A 17920-nucleotide genomic window follows, 5' to 3' on the forward strand; every position below is an offset into this window, starting at 1 on the left:
GCAGTGAGCTGAGATTGCACCACTGCACTCCACCCTGGGCGACAATGTAAGACTCCATCTCACACACACAAAGAAAACTTTGTAGTTCCACCGGGCACAGTGGCTCATGCCAGTAATCCCAGCACTTTGGGTGGCCAAGGCAGGTGAATCATGAGGTCAGGAGTTCAAGGCCAACATGGTGAAACCCTATCTCTCCCAGAAATACAAAAATTAGCCAGGCATCATGGCATTCACCTGCAATCCCAGCTACTTGGGAGGCTGAGGAGAATCGCTTAAGAGAATTGCTTAAATCCAAGAGGTGGAGGTGGCAGTGATCCAAGACATTGCCACTGCACTCCAGCGTGGACAACATAGCAAGACTTGGTCTCAAAAAATAAAAATAAATAAAAGATAAAATTACAGACGAGGCGGGGCATGGTGGTTCACGCCTGTAATCCCAACACTTTAGGAGGCCAAGGCAGGCGGATCACCTGAGGTCAAGAGTTCAAGACCAGCCTGGCCAACATGGTGAAACCCCATCTCTACCAAAAATACAAAAATCAGCCGGGTGTGGTGGCCTGTAATCCCAGCTACTCGGGAGGCTGAGGCAGGAGAATTGGCTTGAACCCAGGAGGCGGAGGTTGCCGTGAGCTGAGATCGAGACATTACACCCAAGCCTGGGTGACAAAGCGAGATTCTGTCTCAAAAAAAACAAAAATTACAGATGAATGGGGGTCTTAAAGGTAAAAATGTGCTGTGAATCATTTAATGTGTTCCCTCCTAGAAGACAGGGTGTTTGGCAGTTACAACTTCATGCAAGCTCTATTATTTTACTTTATACTTATCCTTCTTAATTAAGGAGCTGCAGATATTCTATTTAGATGTAAAATTCATTCTATTCATAGGTAAGCTATGGTCATTAAATTATTTAAAATTTTATATATTACTATGAGCTTTTTTACACAACAGTTATACAGCCTTAAAAGAAAACAGGTTAAATTGTGGCCCAAACATATTAAGTCATAATAGCAAATACTGAAAGAATCAGTGCTTCATACATTTTCAAAAAGATCAAACAGGGAAATAATACTGTACCTGCCGAAACCTCTTTTTTATTTCTTCATCTGTAACTTCAGGATCTATCTGAAGAACCTGGAAGAATCAAAATCAAAACCATAAAAAAGGTGAAAATAAATTACATGTATATTTAAGAAGTGCTCAGTAATTACATATATTATAATCAGCATCTAGAATAGTACCTCATGGTCTAGAACACAGGCTGGCACACAGTTCTAGAAATCGTTCAAAAAATATGAATAATCAAATCAACAGAGTAACAATTACATTGTTTTATGGTTCTCAATTAATATAATGCTTATTTTCTCTTCATCAGAAAAATAATTTATTTTATACCCAGAGACATGTTTTTACATGAGAAAATTTTGCATTTTTCCTTCATTCATTAAAAAAAGTTTAACTCCCCCCTCCCTTTATCTTTGCAAATGTCAAGAAAGCATAGTAACTCAAAAAAGAAAAAATTAGGCCAGATACCTGTTCATCTCAATCCAGAAATGGACACTTTATAATATACATGGCCCAGGGGTTCTTAATCAGAGTGAATATTGGAATCACCTATGGAGGCTGGGCACAGTGGCTCACACCTGTAATCCCAGCACTTTGGGGGGCTGAGGTAGGCGGATCATGAGGCCAAGAGATCGAGACCATCCTGGACAACATGGTGAAACCCTGTCTCTACTAAAAATATAAAAATTAGCTGGGCATGGTGGTGTGCGCCTGTAGTCCCAGCTACTCGGGAGGCTGAGGCAGGAGAATTGCTTGAACCCAGGAGGCGGAGGTTGCAGTGAACCAAGTTCGAGCCACTGCACTCTAGCCTGGCACCTGGTGACACAGTAAGACTCTGTCTAAAAAAAAAAAAAATCACCTATGGAAACCTGCCAGCAATGGCTTACCACTTTAGGAAAATCTGATTCCAATCCAGTAGAGTGGGGGTAGGGTCAATGGCCAGAAAAACCCTGTTTTTTAAGCAACACTTCTTTAAACAAAATTTTTTTTGAGACAGTGTCTTGTTTTGTTTGAGCAGTGTCTCACTGTGGAGTGCAGTGGCATAATCATAGGTCACTACTGCAGCCTCGAACACTGGGGCTCAAGTGGTCCTCTGGTCTCAGCCTCTTGGGCAACTAGGACTCTAAATGCATGGAGTGGAGCACACAACCATGCCTAATGACAAAAAAATTTTTTTAGACATGGAGTCTCCCTGGCTGGGAGCGGTGGCTCATGCCTGTAATCCCGGCACTTTGCGAGCCCAGGGCAGGTTGATCCCTTGAAGCTAGGAGTTCAAGACAAGCCTGGCCAACATGGTAAAACCCCGTCTCTACTAAAAATACAAAAAGTAGCTGGGTGTGATGGCACACGCCTGTAATCCCAGCTACTCAGGAGGCTGAGGCACAAGAATCTCTTGAACCTGGGAGGCAGAGGTTGCAGTGAGCCGAGATCACACTACTGCACTCCAGCCTGGGTGACAGAGTAAGACTGCTGCCAAAAAAAAAAAGAGAAAGAGAAAGAGAAAGAGAGAGAGAGAGAGAGAGAGAGAGAGAGAGAGAGAGAGAGAGATGGGGTCTCCCTATGTTGCCCAGGCTGGTCTCTTGGCATCAAGTGCTGAGATTACAGGCATGAGCCACCACACTTAATGGAAACATGTACATTTTTATTTTATTTTTATTTTTTTCTTAGAGACAGGGTCTTGTTATGTTCCCCAGGCTGGAGTGCAGTGGCTATTCACAGGCACGATCCCACTACTGATCAGCACGGGAGTTTTGACCTGCTCCGTTTCAGACCTGGGCCGGTTCACCCCTCCTTAGGCAACCTGGTGGTCCCCTGCTCCCAGGAGGTCACCATATTGATGCCGAACTTAGTGCGAACACCCGATCGGCACAGTGTACTACAGCCTAGAACTACTGGACTCAAGTGATCCTCCAGCTTCAGCCTCCCGAGTAGCTGGGACTACAGACACGTGCCACCGAGCCAGGCACATATATACACATATTTTTATTATTGCGTAAGTGCTTTTTGAACAGAGGAATGTTAGAAGACATACGATTAAGCAGATCATTTTATAGTATAGTCCATGGATTCAGCATAGCACCTACTATTATTGCTTATTTGGTATTCAAAACCAGAAGAGGATGCTGAAAGGGCAGAGGGTGAAAAGAATTTGTTAGAAATACAGAAGAGCACGCTCTACTTCAGTCTGACCGAATCAGAAGCAGCAGTTTAACAAGATCTCCAGGCGATCTGCATCACATCAAAGCTAACAAAGCGCTGGCAAGGAGTAACAATGAAGGTTAGAAGTTAACAGAATAGTCAATAAAGGGTGCATAGAGGGAAAAAAATAAGGCTTGAAATCAAAAACACATACCAAAGAAATAAAAACTGACCCCACCCCCACCCCGCCCCGGTGCCAGTTTAGTCAGGTATTTACAGGGTCTTAGAAAAACCTGGGACCCCTTCCTGTCACCTTACACTAAATTAAAATTAACTCCAGACGGATTAAAGATTTAAACATAAGACCTAACACTATAAACACCCTAGAAGAAAACCTAGGCAAAACCATCCAGGACATAGGCATAGGCAAGGACTTCATGACTAAAACACCAAAAGCAATAGCAACAAAAGCCAAAAGAGACATACGGGATCTAACTAAACTTCAGAGCTTCTGTACAGCAAAAGAAACAACCATTAGAGTGAACTGACACCAACAGAATGGAAAAAAATTTTTGCAAGCTACCCATCTGACAAAGGGCTAATATCCAGAATCTACAAAGAACTAAAGGAGATTTACAAGAAAAAAAAAAAAAAACCCATTCAAAACTGGGTGAAGGATATGAACAGACACTTCTCAAAAAAAGACATACAGGAGGCCAACAAACATATGAAAAAATACTCATCACTGGTCATTACAGAAATGCAAATCAAAACCACACTGAGATACCGTGTCATGACAGTTAGAATGGTGATCATTAAAAAATCTGGAGACAACAGATGTTGGAGAGGATGTGGAGAAATAGGAACACTTTTACACTGTTGGTGGGAGCGTAAATTAGTTCAACCATTGTGGAAGACAGTGTGGCAATTCCTCAGGGATCTAGAAATAGAAATTCCATTTGACCCAGCAATCCCATTACTGGGTATATACCCAGAGGATTATAAATCGTTCTACTATGAAGACATACGAACATGTATGTTCATCAAGGCACTATTAACAAAGACCTGGAACCAACCCAAATGCCCATCAATGATAGACTGGACAAAGAAAATGTGGCACATATACACCACGGATTACTACATAGCCATAAAAAAACTATGAGTTTCTGTCCTTTGTAGGGACTTGGATGAATCTGGAAACCATCATTCTCAGCAAACTGACACAGAACATAAAATCAAGGCCGGGCGCAGTGGCTCACGCCTGTAATCCCAGCACTTTGGAAGGCCAAGGCAGGTGGATCACTTGAGGTCAGGAGTTCGAGACCAGTTTGGCCAACATAGTGAAACCCCATCTCAAAAAAAAGGTAAAAAAAATAAAAATAAAATAAAATAAAAAAAGAACAGAAAATCAAACATTGCATGTTCTCACTCATAAGCGGGTGTTGAACAATGAGAACACATGGACACAGGGAGGGGAGCATTACACACTGGGGTCAGTTGGAGGGGGATAGCATAGGGACAGCAGGGGGTGGGGAGGGATAACATGGGGAGAAATGTCAAATATAGATGATGGGGAATGGAAGCAGCAAACTATCTTGCCATGTAAGTACCTATGCAACAACCCTGCATGATGTGCACATGTACCCCAGAACCTAAAGTACGATTTAAAAAAAAGAAAGAAAAAAGAAAAGAAAAACCTGGCAACAAGTAATGTCAAGATTTATGGCCGGGAACAGTGGCTCACACCTGTAATCTCAGCACTTTGGGAAGCCAAGGCAGGCAGATTGCCTGAGCTCAGGTGTTCTTTTTTTTTTTTTTTTTTTTAGCTCAGGAGTTCTTAATCAGCCTGGGCAACACGGTAAAACCTCCCAATTCTATTAAAAAAAAAAAATTACAAAAAATCCACTGGGCGAGGTAGATCACCTGAGGTCGGGCATTCTTGCCTATAATCCCAGCACTTTGGGAGGCCAGTGCAGGCAGATCATGAGCAGAGTTCGAGACCAGCCTGGCCAACATGGTGAAACCCCATCTCTAATAAAAATACAAAAAATTAGCCAGGCATGGTGATGGGTGCCTGCAATCAATCCCAGCTACTCAGGAGGCTGAGACAGCAGAATTGCTTGAACCCGGGAGGCGAAGGTTGCAGTGAGCCAAGACTGCGCCACTGCACTCCAGCCTGGGCAATAGAGCGAGACTCCATCTCAAAATAAAGAAATAAAGAAATAAATAAACTTTCGAAGGTTTTGACAGGAACATACACATTTTCCGATATTGGGGGTACAACAGGGAAGCAGGAGAAGGAAGAATCACTTTAAAATGAAAATTTTCAAGTCAGTGCACTCCACTCTTACACCTTCCCAAGGGAGAAAGGAATTGGAAAAGTCATTTAATAGGAAGAGCAAAGTCACATAAGATTTACAGAAGAGGGGAGGTAACTGCTCATACAAAAGTATTCATAACCATTAGTTCTGAGGAAAAGGACTCTGTAGGGGCAAACCAAAGTCCAAGAAATCCTAGGTGTTCAAAATAAGTGAGAAAGAATAGAAATTGTCCCACACTTACAACAAAAGCCTCTGATAAAGTAAGAGCTTCCAACTAATCGTGCCAAAATGTAATTCATAAACTCTGATTGATTTCTTTTTAAAAAACAAATTTTGCTGTGTATATTTGGGGCTTACAACATATTATGAGATATATACAGATAGTAAAGTGGTTATAGTGGTTTTTGAGCTAAAGGAAAAACTAAAATAGCTATAAAGGAAATTTTGGGGACAGCTGGGTCCATTTGCACGTTGACTATATGCTGGATGAAGTTACTTAATCTTATTTTCCTATGGCTAAAGTTTCCTAAGCTCTAACTTTATTGGAGGCTTTTTGTTTCACTTAGTTTTTTGAGGCAAAGTCTTGCTCTGTAGCCCAGGCTGGAGTACAGTGGTGAAATCTCAGCTCACCACAACCTCCGCCTCCAGGGTTCAAGCGATTCTCCTGCATCAGCCTCCTAAGTAGCTGGGACTACAGGTGTGCGCCACTATGTCTGGCTAATTTTTGTATTTTTAGTAGAGACAAGGTTTCACTATGTTTGCCAGGCTGGTCTTGAACTCCTGACCTTGTGATCCACCTGCCTCGGCCTCCCAAAGTGCTGGGATTAGATTACAGGCATGAGCCACCATGCCTGGCCTATTAGAGGTTTTTTTGTGAAGATGAGGTGATTTCTTTTTTTTTTGGAGACAGAGTCTTGTTCTGTCTTCTGTTACCCAGGCTGGATGGAGTGCAGTGGAGCAATCTCAGCTCACTGCAACCTCTGCCTCCTGGGTTCAAGCAATTCTCCTGCCTCAGCCTCCTGAGTAGCAGAGATGACAGGCGCATGCCACCACACTAATTTTTCATATTTTAGTAAAATGGGGTTTTCAGCTAATTTTTTGTATTTTAGGAGAAATGGGGTTTTACCATGTTGGCCAGGCTGGTCTCAAACTCCTGAGCAAACCACCCACCTCGGCCTCCCAAACTGCTAGGATTACAGGTGTAAGCCACTGTGCCCAGCCTTTCTATTATTTTGTAGTGTTATTTTCCATGACAGTGGTGTCACCGAAGTGTTCTTGTTTTGAGGAGATGCATGCCAAAGTTGCTAAAGTATTTAGGCATTAAGTGTTAACAATGTCTGTAGCTTACTTTACCACATGACTGGGCAAAAAGGAAGAGAGTATATATACATACACACACATACAAACACACACCCCAAAAGTTATTTTTCCAAGAGTTACATCAGAGCAAATATTCAGAGTGCCTGCAAAGCCAATCCAACTCCTCTTCCTCTTCTTTGAAGTCAGCTTTATACATTAAGTACCAACTTTTAGAGCACAAAAAGTTTCTAAGACAGCTAGATACTGTGCTCACTACTTTTCTTAGTCTGTTTTGTATTGTCAGAACAGAATACCATAGACTGAGCAGTTTTTTTTTTTTTTGTTTTTTTTTTGTTTTTTTTTTTTTTTGAGATGGAGTTTTGCTCTTGTTACCCAGGCTGGAGTGCAATGGCATGATCTCAGCTCACTGCAACCTCCGCCTCCTGGGTTCAGGCAATTCTCCTGCCTCAGCCTCCTGAGTAGCTGGGATTACAGGCAGGCGCCACCATGCCCAGCTAATTTTTTTTTATTTTTAGTAGAGACGGGGTTTCACCATGTTGACCAGGATGGTCTCGATCTCTTGACCTTGTGATCCACCCGCCTTGGCCTCCCAAAGTGCTGGGATTACAGGCTTGAGGCACTGCGCCCGGCAGACTGAGCAGTTTATAAAGAAAAGAATTATGGCCAGACAAGGTGGCTCACACCTGTAATCCCAGCACTTTGGGAGGTCGAGGTGGACAGATCATGAGGTCAGGAGTTCAAGACCAGCCTGACCAACAAGGTGAAATGCTATCTCTACTAAAAATACAAAACTTAGCCAGGCATGGTGGCACACACCTGCATTCCCAGCTACGCAGAAGGCTGAGGCAGGAGAATCCCTTGAACCCAGGAGGAGGAGGTTGCAGTGAGCCAAGATGGCCAGCCACTGCACTCCAGCCTGGGCGACAGAACGAGACTCCATCTCAAAAAAGAAAAAAGAAAGAAAATAATTTTATATCTTATACTTCTGGAGGTTGGGAAGTTCAAGGTTGAGTGGCCATCATCAGGTGAGGGCCTTTAAGATAGCAAACAAGAAGGAGCTGAATTCATGGATATAACAAGTCCATCATTGAGATAACTAATCCACTCCCAAGATGAGGACATTAATCCATTTGTTGAGGGCAGAGTCCTCATGACCTACCTACCTACCTCTTATTTGGCACCGCTTCCCAAAGCTGTTGGGATTAAGCTTCTAACACATGAACTTGTGGGACACATTCTAACCACAGCTCTACTATTCTCACAGAATTTAAGGTTCAGCAGATAAGGGAGAAAAAAGTAACAAGTAATTCTGACAAAAATGATAAACACCTTATTACCAAAATGGCTCTAAGCACACAAGTCTCCGGATTCTTAGGTTTTTCTACCTCCTATTGTGTCTCAGACCTTGAGGATATGGAGGGAGAAACAGAGTCTTAAACCTCAGGGAACTAATTAATCATCACACAGAAACAAAAATGCTTAACTGTGGCATTCAGATAAATTCCTGAACTCAAACTGTAACAGCAGTCTGCTTTAGGATCTTCTGCTTGAAATAGGAATCGAGTCTTAGGTCACACCTGAACTCTCTGACCTATTAATGATGTGCAAGTTCCAGAGTCCTGTGAGATAAGCACCTTTCTTTCCAAAGTACTGAGTAAGACAAGCAGGAAGGTGCTTGCCTGACAAAGCCTTACAAGTTAAATCGAAAGAAGAGGCCGGGCGCAGTGGCTCACACCTATAATCCCAGCACTTTGGGAGGCTGAGGTGGGCGGATCACGAGGTCAGGAGTTCAAGATCACCCTGGCCAATATGCTGAAACCGTCTCTCTGCTAAAAAAACAAAAATTAGCTGGGCGTGGTGGCGTGTGCCTGTAGTCCCAGCTACTCAGGAGACTGAGGCAGGAGAATCACTCGAACCGAGGAGGCAGAGGTTGCAGTGAGCCAAGACTTCGCCATTGCACTCCAGGCTCAGCAGCAGAGTGAGACTCAATCTCAAAAAAAAAAAAAACACAAAGAGGGCAGAATTGAGCAGGGGCACAGGTTCATCTAAGCTTAAGTAAGGAAGCTGGGGAGAGCCCTTAACCTAAGAGTAATTGCCAAATACATAAGAAAGATGCTTGCATAATGGCTAACAGTTAGAAATGTGTCCAAAGGCCAGGCACAGTGGCTCAAACTTGTAATCCCAGCACTCTGGGAGGCCAAGGTGGGTGGATCACGAGGTCAGCAGTTTGAGACCAGCCTGACCAACATAGTGAAACCCCATCTCTACTACAAATAAAAAAATTAGCTGGATGTGGTGACACACACCTGTAATCCCAGCTACTCAGGAGGCTGAGGCAGGAGAATCACTTGAACCCAGGAGGCAGAGGTTGCAGTGAGCTGAGATTGTGCCACTGCACTCCAGCCTGGGTGACAAGAGGGAAACTCTGTCTCAAAAATAAATAAATAAAAAGAACAGCTGCTGGCACGGTGGCTCACGCCTGTAATCCCAGCACTTTGGGAGGCCGAGGCAGGCAGATCATGAGGTCAGGAGTTCGAGACCAGCCTAGCCAACATGGTGAAACCCTATCTCTACTAAAAGTACAAAAATTAGCTGGGCGTGGTGGCAGGCGCCTGTAATCCCAGCTACTTGGGAGGCTGAGGCAGAGGAATCCTTGAACCTAGGAGGCAGAGGTTGTAGTGAGCCAAGATCACGCCACTGCACTCCAGCCTGGGTGACAGAGTGAGACTCCATCTCCAAAAAAAAAAAAGAACAGTCATGGAGTCCTGCCCACTGCCCACTCAGACATAATCTTGCACCTTTCAGAGTATGCAACCTCGCCATATCTTCACACATTTAAACGTACTTCCTATAATGAGAACAAAGGCTACAGGGCAATGAGTTCCACTTTCAGAACCACATTAACTAATAGGGTACTAAAATCCTATCCCCAACAACCTGTCCCTCCTCAAAAAAAAAAAAAAATATATATATATATATATATATATATATATATATATATTTTTTTTTTTTTTTTTTTTTTTTGAGACAGTCTCGCTCTGTCGCCCAAGCTGGAGTGCAATAGCATGATCCCAGCTCACTGCAACCTCTGCCTCCCGGGTTCAAACGATTTTCCTGCCTCACCTCCTGAGTAGCTGGGACTATAGGTGCACACCACCACACCCGGCTAATTTTTGTAATTTCAGTAGAGACAGGGTTTCACCATATTGGTCAGGCTGGTCTCGAACTCCTGACTTCAGGTGATCCAGTCCCGAAGTGTTGGAATTACAAGTGTGAGCCCCATGCCTGGCCTATGCTCAATTTTTTTTTTTTTTTTTTTTTTTTTTTTTTTTTTTTTTTTTTGAGACGGAGTTTCGCTCTTGTTACCCAGGCTGGAGTGCAATGGCGCGATCTCGGCTCACCGCAACCTCCGCCTCCTGGGCTCAGGCAATCCTCCTGCCTCAGCCTCCTGAGTAGCTGGGATTACAGGCACGTGCCACCATGCCCAGCTAATTTTTTTTTGTATCTTTAGTAGAGACGGGGTTTCACCATGTTGACCAGGATGGTCTCGATCTCTCGACCTCGTGATCCACCCACCTCAGCCTCCCAAAGTGCTGGGATTACAGGCTTGAGCCACCGCGCCCGGCGCCTATGCTCAATTTTAAAGTATGGCTAGAACATACCATAAATTCTCTTCAGCACACCATCTTCCCCTATGCCCTCCCCAAAATCATATCACTTGTACTCTTCAATATTTGTACACCCATGTATATAGCAATACTTTTCTCAATAGCTAAGAGGTCCAACAACAGATGAATGAACAGGCAAAATGTGGTATATCCGCCGTGCGCAGTGGCTCAAGCCTGTAATCCCAGCACTTTGGGAGGCCGAGGTGGGTGGATCACGAGGTCAAGAGATCAAGACCATCCTCGTCAACATGGTGAAACCCCGTCTCTACTGAAAAATACAAAAAATTAGCTGGGCATGGTGGCGTGTGCCTGTAATCCCAGCTACTCAGGAGGCTGAGGCAGGAGAATTGCCTGAACCCAGGAGGCGGAGGTGCGGTGAGCCGAGATTGCACCATTGCACTCCAGCCTGGGTAACAAGAGCAAAACTCCATCTCAAAAAAAAAAAAAAAAAAAAAAAAAAGATTACCATTCAGCCTTAAAAAGAAGGAAATTCTGCAATATGCTACAACATTGAAGAACTCAAGACATTGTACTAAATGAAATAAGCCAAACACATAAAAGACAAACACTATGATTCCTCTTATATGAGGTACTTGGTCAAAGTCATAGAGACAAAAAGTAGAATGGTGGTTACCATGGGCTGGGGAGGGAGGAATGGGGAATTATTGTTTAATGGGTATACAGTTTCAGTTTTATAAGATGAAGAGTTAGGGCTGGGTGTGGTGGCTCACACCTATAATCCCAGCACTTTGGGAGGCTAAGGTGGGTGGATCATGAGGTCATGAGGTCATGAGGTCGAGACCATCCTGGCCAACATAGTGAAACCCCGTCTCTACTAAGATACAAAAATTAGCTGGTCGTGGTGGCTTGCGCCTATAGTCAGGAAGCTACTCGGGAGGCTGAGGCAAGAGAATCGCTTGAACCCTGGAGGTGGAGGTTGCATCGAGCCAAGATTGCACCACCGCACTCGAGCCTGGCACCTGGCAACAGAGCAAGATTCTGTCTCAAAAAAAAAAAAAAGAAAAGAAAAGAGTTATGGGATATCAGCTTAAAAAAAAAAAAAAGAGTTACGGGGATGGATAATAGTAATGGTTGGACAACACTATGAGTGTATTTAAAACCAATGGACTGCATACTTAAAAATGGTTAAGATGGTAAATTTTATGTGTATTTTATAATTTTAAAAATTAAATATATATATATATATTTTTCAAACTTTTTATCTACCCCTTCCCTTCCTAAGAAATAAATCCAAATCCATTAAGTGGGGTCAGGCAAAGCAGACATCTGCTCTGGGTGGGAGTCACATGGCCCAGAGTGCAGCATCAGAGTCCACCTGGAACAAGGAAAGGAGTGACCACACAAAGAGTGGTGGCTAGTCACAGGGTGCTGGAGCCCAAATGGGGTGAGAAGGGCATCCACAAAGAAGGACAGCCTGACATGGAGTACAAAGCAAGTTCAGAAAGGCATCCCCATACATAGGCAGGCTGGCACAGGAACATCAGAACCTAAGTAGGGAAAAAATGTGAGCATGAGAGGGCAGCCAGTGCTGGATTTCAGAGCCCAAGAGGGATGAGGAAAGCATCTGTGTAGAAGTACAGCCCAACACAGGGTGTCTGAGACCAAGCAGGGTACAGAGGGTGTCCACAGGGGAAGGTAGCCTGGCACAGGGCACAAGAGCCCAAGCAAGGAAATTCTCACAAAGGGCAGCCAAGCATGGGGTATGGAAGCCTGGGTATGGAGAGAAGAGTGTCCAAGTAGGAAGGCACCCAGCGTAAAAAGGCAGCCCAACACAAGGTTCAGAGCTCAAAAGATATGGAGAGACCTGAAAAGCGGAGCCAGAGCCCAAGTCAGAAAAGAAAGGTGTTCATGGAGGCTTGACAGAGGATGTCAAAGCCGGAGCAGGGTAGGGAAGATGCCTACTCAGCTGGGAGGATCAGTGTGGGATGCTGGAGCCCATGCAGTGAAAACAGCCCTCAGCAGGTAGAAGGCAGCCTCAGAAAGCCAGAGAGGAGGCTGGGTGTGGTGGCTCACGCCTGTAATCCCAGCACTTTGGGAGGCCGAGGTCAAGAGATCGAGACCACCCTGGCCAACATGGTGAAACCCCGTCTCTACTAAAAATACAAAAAAAATTAGCCAAGTGTGATGGCACCCGCCTGTGGTCCCAGATACCCAGGAGGCTAAGGCAGAAGAATAGCCTGAACCCAGGAGGTGGAGGTTGCAGTGAGCCAAGATTGTGCCACTGCACTGCAGCCTGGCAACAGAGCAAGACTCCGTCTCAAAAAAAAAAAAAAAAAAAAAAAGCCAGAGAGGATGAAGGAACACACCCACATGGAAGGGTGGCCTGACATGGGAGTTCAGAGCCCAGGCGTGGTGAGAAAGGCTTTTGCATAGACACATCCTCCTCCTGCTATCAGAGAACAGTGGGGCGAGGAGAGCATTCAGAGGAAAGGAGTGGCAGTGGGAAGTTAGTTGCATACAGAGAGATAAATTAAGTAAATATAGATGTTAAATTCTGTGGGAGCCAGCACCAGGTGTACTGGTTATAATGCTATAATCAATCCCAGTACTTTGGAAGGCCAAGGCAGGAGGATCGCTTGAGGCCAAGAGTTTGAGATCAACCTGGGCAATGTAGTGAGACCTCGTCTCTACAAAAGAAAAGAAGAATAAAGGAAAAATAGTGGGAGCCAGATTTCTAACTATTATAATAAATCCTGTAGGGTTGGACTGAAAATACATGTTGGGTGTAAACACATATGTGTACATACACACACACACACATACACACACACACACACACACAGACTACAGGGTTTGTTGTAAGCTGCGATATACCAATGAATCTACCGGGCATCCAAATCTTGATTTTTTTTTTTTTTTTTTTTTAGACAGAGTTTCGCTCTGGTTACCCAGGCTGGAGTGCAATGGCGTCATCTCGGCTCACCGCAACCTCCTCCTCCTGGGTTCAGGCAATTTTCCTGCCTCAGCCTCCTGAGTAGCTGGGATTATAGGCACGTGCCACCATGCCCAGCTAATTTTTTGTATTTTTAGTAGAGATAGGGTTTCACCATGTTGACCAGGATGGTCTCGATCTCTTGACCTCGCGATCCATCCACTTCGGCCTCCCAAAGTGCTGGAATTACAGGCGTGAGCCACCATGCCTGGCCCCCAAATCTTGATTTTTATACATCATTCTTTGCCAAAAGGAACCAGGGCGGCTTGGTGAAATGGTTAATCCCAGGCTGAGTCAGGAAAAGCATAAAAAGCCTGCTAATCAAAGAATGAAGACATACGAAAGATACAAGAGCTAGCTTGAAAGGTAACCCACTGGCCAAACTTGGGACAATCTGAGCATAAAAATAAACATAAAATTACAACTCACTGAATAAAATAGGAAACCCTAAGTCCATACTGGCAAATAAATGACCTAAAACTTTTATAAGGACAGGGTATTTACAGTTTCAAAGCACCTCCACCTAAAATACTTATTCATTACAAAGGGAAAAAATAGTAACTTCATGACATCTCTCTTTTTTTGTCACCCAGGCTGGAGTGCAACAGCACGATCTCCGCTCACTGCAACCTCTGCCTCCCGGGTTCAAGCAATTCTCCTGCATCAGCCTGCCGAGTAGCTGGGACCACAGGCACGCACCACCACACCCAGCTAATTTTTGTATTTTTAATAGAGACAGGGTTTCGTCATGTTAGCCAAGCTGGTCTCCAGCTCCTGATTTAAAATGATCCGCCCACTTCAGTGCTGGGATTACAGGCATGAGACACCGCACCCCAGCGGACACCTCTTTAATTAACTGATCTAGTAAAGAGAGTTCTATTAAAGACACCGTTTTAATTAGCTGATCTAATAAATATCATTAGTAAAGGGATAAATCAAAAGTATCTATCACTCTGTAGGTTGCAAAGAGAAGAATGTAACATTACTTCCATGGTATTTTTTTTTTTTTTCTTTTTTCTGAGACTTAGTCTTGCTCTGTCACCCAGGCTGCAGTGGCATGATCTTGGCTCACTGCAACCTCTGCCTTCTGGGTTCAAGTGATTCTTCTGCCTCGGCCTCCCAAGTAGCTGGGATTACAAGCACGCACCATAACACCAGGCTAACATCTTTTGTATTTTTAGTAGAGATAGGGTTTCACCATGTTGGCCAGGCTGGTGTCGAACTCCTGACCTCAGGTGATCCACCCACCTTGGCTTCCCAAAGTGCTGGGATTACAGAGTGAGCCACTGCACCCAGTCGACTTCTAGGATATCCTTGCTGACGTTACATAAGCTGAATCAAATATAAAGACACATCAGACAAATCCAAATTAAGACACATTCTACAAAATAACTGGCCTGTAATCTTCAAAAGTGTCAAGATCATAAAATTAAGGAAAGAGTGAGAAGCCATTCCAGACTGAAAGAGACTAAAGAGACAGGACAACCAAATGTCACACGAGATTTCTGCACTCTAGCCTGGGAACAGAGCAAGACTCCAAGTCTCAAATGTATCAAAATAAGGAAATGAACATTGATACATTTTTAGTATGTAATCATCAGACCCCACTCAAATTTTACTAATTGTCCCAAAAATCTTTTTCAGGGCCTGTCACTCAGCTCACTGCATAGCTGACTGTAACCTCAAATGGGGCCTGATACATAGTAACAATGTATCCAGAGAAGCCCTGAGAAAGACCTTTTTGGGATAATTAGTAAAACCTGAATGGGGTCTGCTGATTACACAGTAACAATGTATCAATATCCATTTCCTGATTTTGATAGTTTATATTGTGATTCAGTGGGAGGATATTTGTAAAAAATATCACATTAAAGTAAAAAATAACACATTAAAGTATTACAGGGTGACAGACCATGATATTAACAACTTATTCCTAAAGAGTTCAAGAAAAAGTCTTCACATTATATTTGATATCTTTGTTAATCTGAGATGATTTCAAAATGAAAAAGTTCTTGAAAAATTACTCTTCAAAAAACAGAAAATAGATGAAACTTGAAAGCATAATGATAGGCCAGGCGTGGTGGCTCACGCATGTAATCCAAGCACATTGGAGGCCAAGGCGGGCAGATCACCTGAGGTTAGGAGTTCAAGACCAGCCTGACCAACATAGTGAAACCTCATCTTTATAAAAGAAAACATCATGATAAGTAAAATAAGCCAGTCACAAAATAACAAATACTATATGATCCTATTTATATGAGTTTCCTAGAAGAGGCAAATTCATAGAGGTTACCAGGGGTCAGGGAGAAAAGGAGTTACTGTTTACTGGATACAGTTTCTGGTTGGGGTGATGAAAAATTTCTGAATATGGACAGTGGTGATGATTACACAACACTGTGAATGTACTTTAATGCCACTGAATAGTAAAACTAAAAATAGTTTAAACGATTTTTTTTTTTTTTTTTTTTTTTTGAGACAGTCTTGTTCTGTCGCCCAGGTCGGAGTGCAGTAGCACAATCCTGGCTCACTGCAACCTCCGCCTCTGGGGTTTAAGCGATTTTGGGGCCTTAGCCTCCCAAGCAGCTGAAATTGCAGGCATACACAACCACTCCCAGCTAATTTTTGTATTATTTTTGTGGACATGGGGTTTCACCATGTTGGCCAGGCTGATCTTAAAACTCCTGGCCTAAACTGACCCTCCCACCTTGGCCTCCCAAAGTAGGAGGGCCAGGCATAGTGGCTCTCACCTGTAATCCCAGCACTTTGGGAGGCCGAGGTAGGCAGCTCACAAGGTCAGGAGCTTGAGACCATCCTGGCCAACACGGTGAAACCCCATCTCTACCAAAATAATACAAACATTAGCTGGGCATGGTGGCACCTGGCTGTAATCCCAGCTACTTGGGAGGCTGAGGCAGAATTGTTTGAACCAGAAAGTCAGGAGGTTGCAGTGAGCTGAGATCGTGCCACAACACTCCAGCCTGGCGACAGAGAGCAAGACTATCCTTAAAAAAAAAAAAAATAGGCTGGTTGCAGTGGCTTACGCCTACAATCCCAGGACTTTTGGAGGCTGAGGTGGGCAGCTCACCTGAGGTCGGGAGTTCGAGACCAGCCTGACCAACATGGAAAAATCCACATCTCTACTTAAAATACAAAAATTAGCTGGGTGTGGTGCCATGAGCCTGTATTCCCAGCTACTCAGGAGGCTGAGGCAGGAGAATCACTTGAACCCAGGAGGCAGAGGTTACGGTGAGCCAAGATCCCACCACTACACTCCAGCCTGGGTAACAAGAGCAAAACTCTGTCTCAAAAAACAAAAAAGAAAGAAATGATTAAATAAATTACATAGAATTTTTTTTTTTTTGCCCCCAGTCTATTATTTTATAAACCGTTTAACAAATAAGTAGTTTCCTGGGGATGATATAATACTTACACATTTTCTATGTAGTAAGCACGTATGTACATGTCAGTGTATCCAACTACTTTGTTGGAGTGATTCCTATGGTGTGGAATTTATGGGGCCAAGTTTATGCAAAAATCTACCTTTTTGAGTAAACTCCTCATGATGAGAGTTAAGTTTCCCCAGTATTTCTTCATTTCCTAAAGCTGTACAAACATTAGGTATCAATATTTGTAAGCAATGATAATGTAATTTATAATGAAATTGCTTTCTCAACTATTAGTATTAACTGTAACATCTTCATATACCCTTATAACTCATTTGTGTTTATTCCATTTTCCTCTGTTATTTTTATTTCCACTTCTCATGTAATGTTAGTCTCTTTGTACTGATTTCTGAAGAGTTCATTTACAATTAAAGATTTTAACATTTTGTCAAGAATTGCAAAAAAGGTGGGCAGGGAGGATACCAAAAAAAAAATTGCAAAAAATATTTTTTTCTTTTTTTGTTGTAGTTGTCAAAAATTTTTTTTTTGGCTGGGCACAGTGGCTCACGTCTATAGTCCTAGCACTTTGGGAGGCTGAGGCAGGTGGACTGCCTGAGCTCAGGAGTTCAAGACTAGTCTGGACAATACGGCAAAACCCCATCTCTAATAAAAATATACAAAAAATCAACCAGGCATGGTGGCACGCATCTGTAGTCCCAGTTATTCAGGAGGCTGAAGCATGAGAATCACTTGAACCTGGGAGGTGGAGGTTGCAGTGAGCAAAGAACATGCCATTGCACTCCAGCTGCTGGGCAACAGAGTGAGATTCTGTCTCAAAAAAAAAAAAAATTGTTCTTTCGGCCAGGCACGGTGGCTCACGGCTGTAATCCCAGCACTTTGGGAGGCCATGGCGGGTGGATCACGAGGTCATGAGATCGAGACCATCCTGGTCAACATGGTGAAATCCCATCTCTATTAAAAATACAAAAAATTGGCTGGGCATGGTGGCACGTGCCTGTAATCCCAGCTACTCAGGAGGCTGAGGCAGAAGAACTGCCTGAACCCAGGAGGCGG

At 43.6% G+C, this 17920-nt stretch overlaps 1 protein-coding gene and 1 pseudogene across 1 annotated transcript in view; one reads left to right on the plus strand and one right to left on the minus strand.

Moving 5' to 3' along the window:
• The window catches only part of LOC120366114 (glyceraldehyde-3-phosphate dehydrogenase pseudogene), a 448321-nt pseudogene that overhangs the window by 418278 nt on the left and 12123 nt on the right, over positions 1-17920 (plus strand).
• Positions 1-17920, minus strand: part of DNAJC8 (DnaJ heat shock protein family (Hsp40) member C8) — a 37925-nt gene that overhangs the window by 13620 nt on the left and 6385 nt on the right. The window contains exon 3 of the mRNA XM_039474603.2: positions 1075-1131. Coding sequence (XP_039330537.1) covers positions 1075-1131 — 57 coding nt within the window. The remainder of the gene's footprint in view (positions 1-1074; positions 1132-17920) is intronic.

Source organism: Saimiri boliviensis, chromosome 11 (assembly GCF_048565385.1).
Source record: "Saimiri boliviensis isolate mSaiBol1 chromosome 11, mSaiBol1.pri, whole genome shotgun sequence".
Classification (NCBI taxonomy): Eukaryota; Metazoa; Chordata; class Mammalia; order Primates; family Cebidae; genus Saimiri; species Saimiri boliviensis.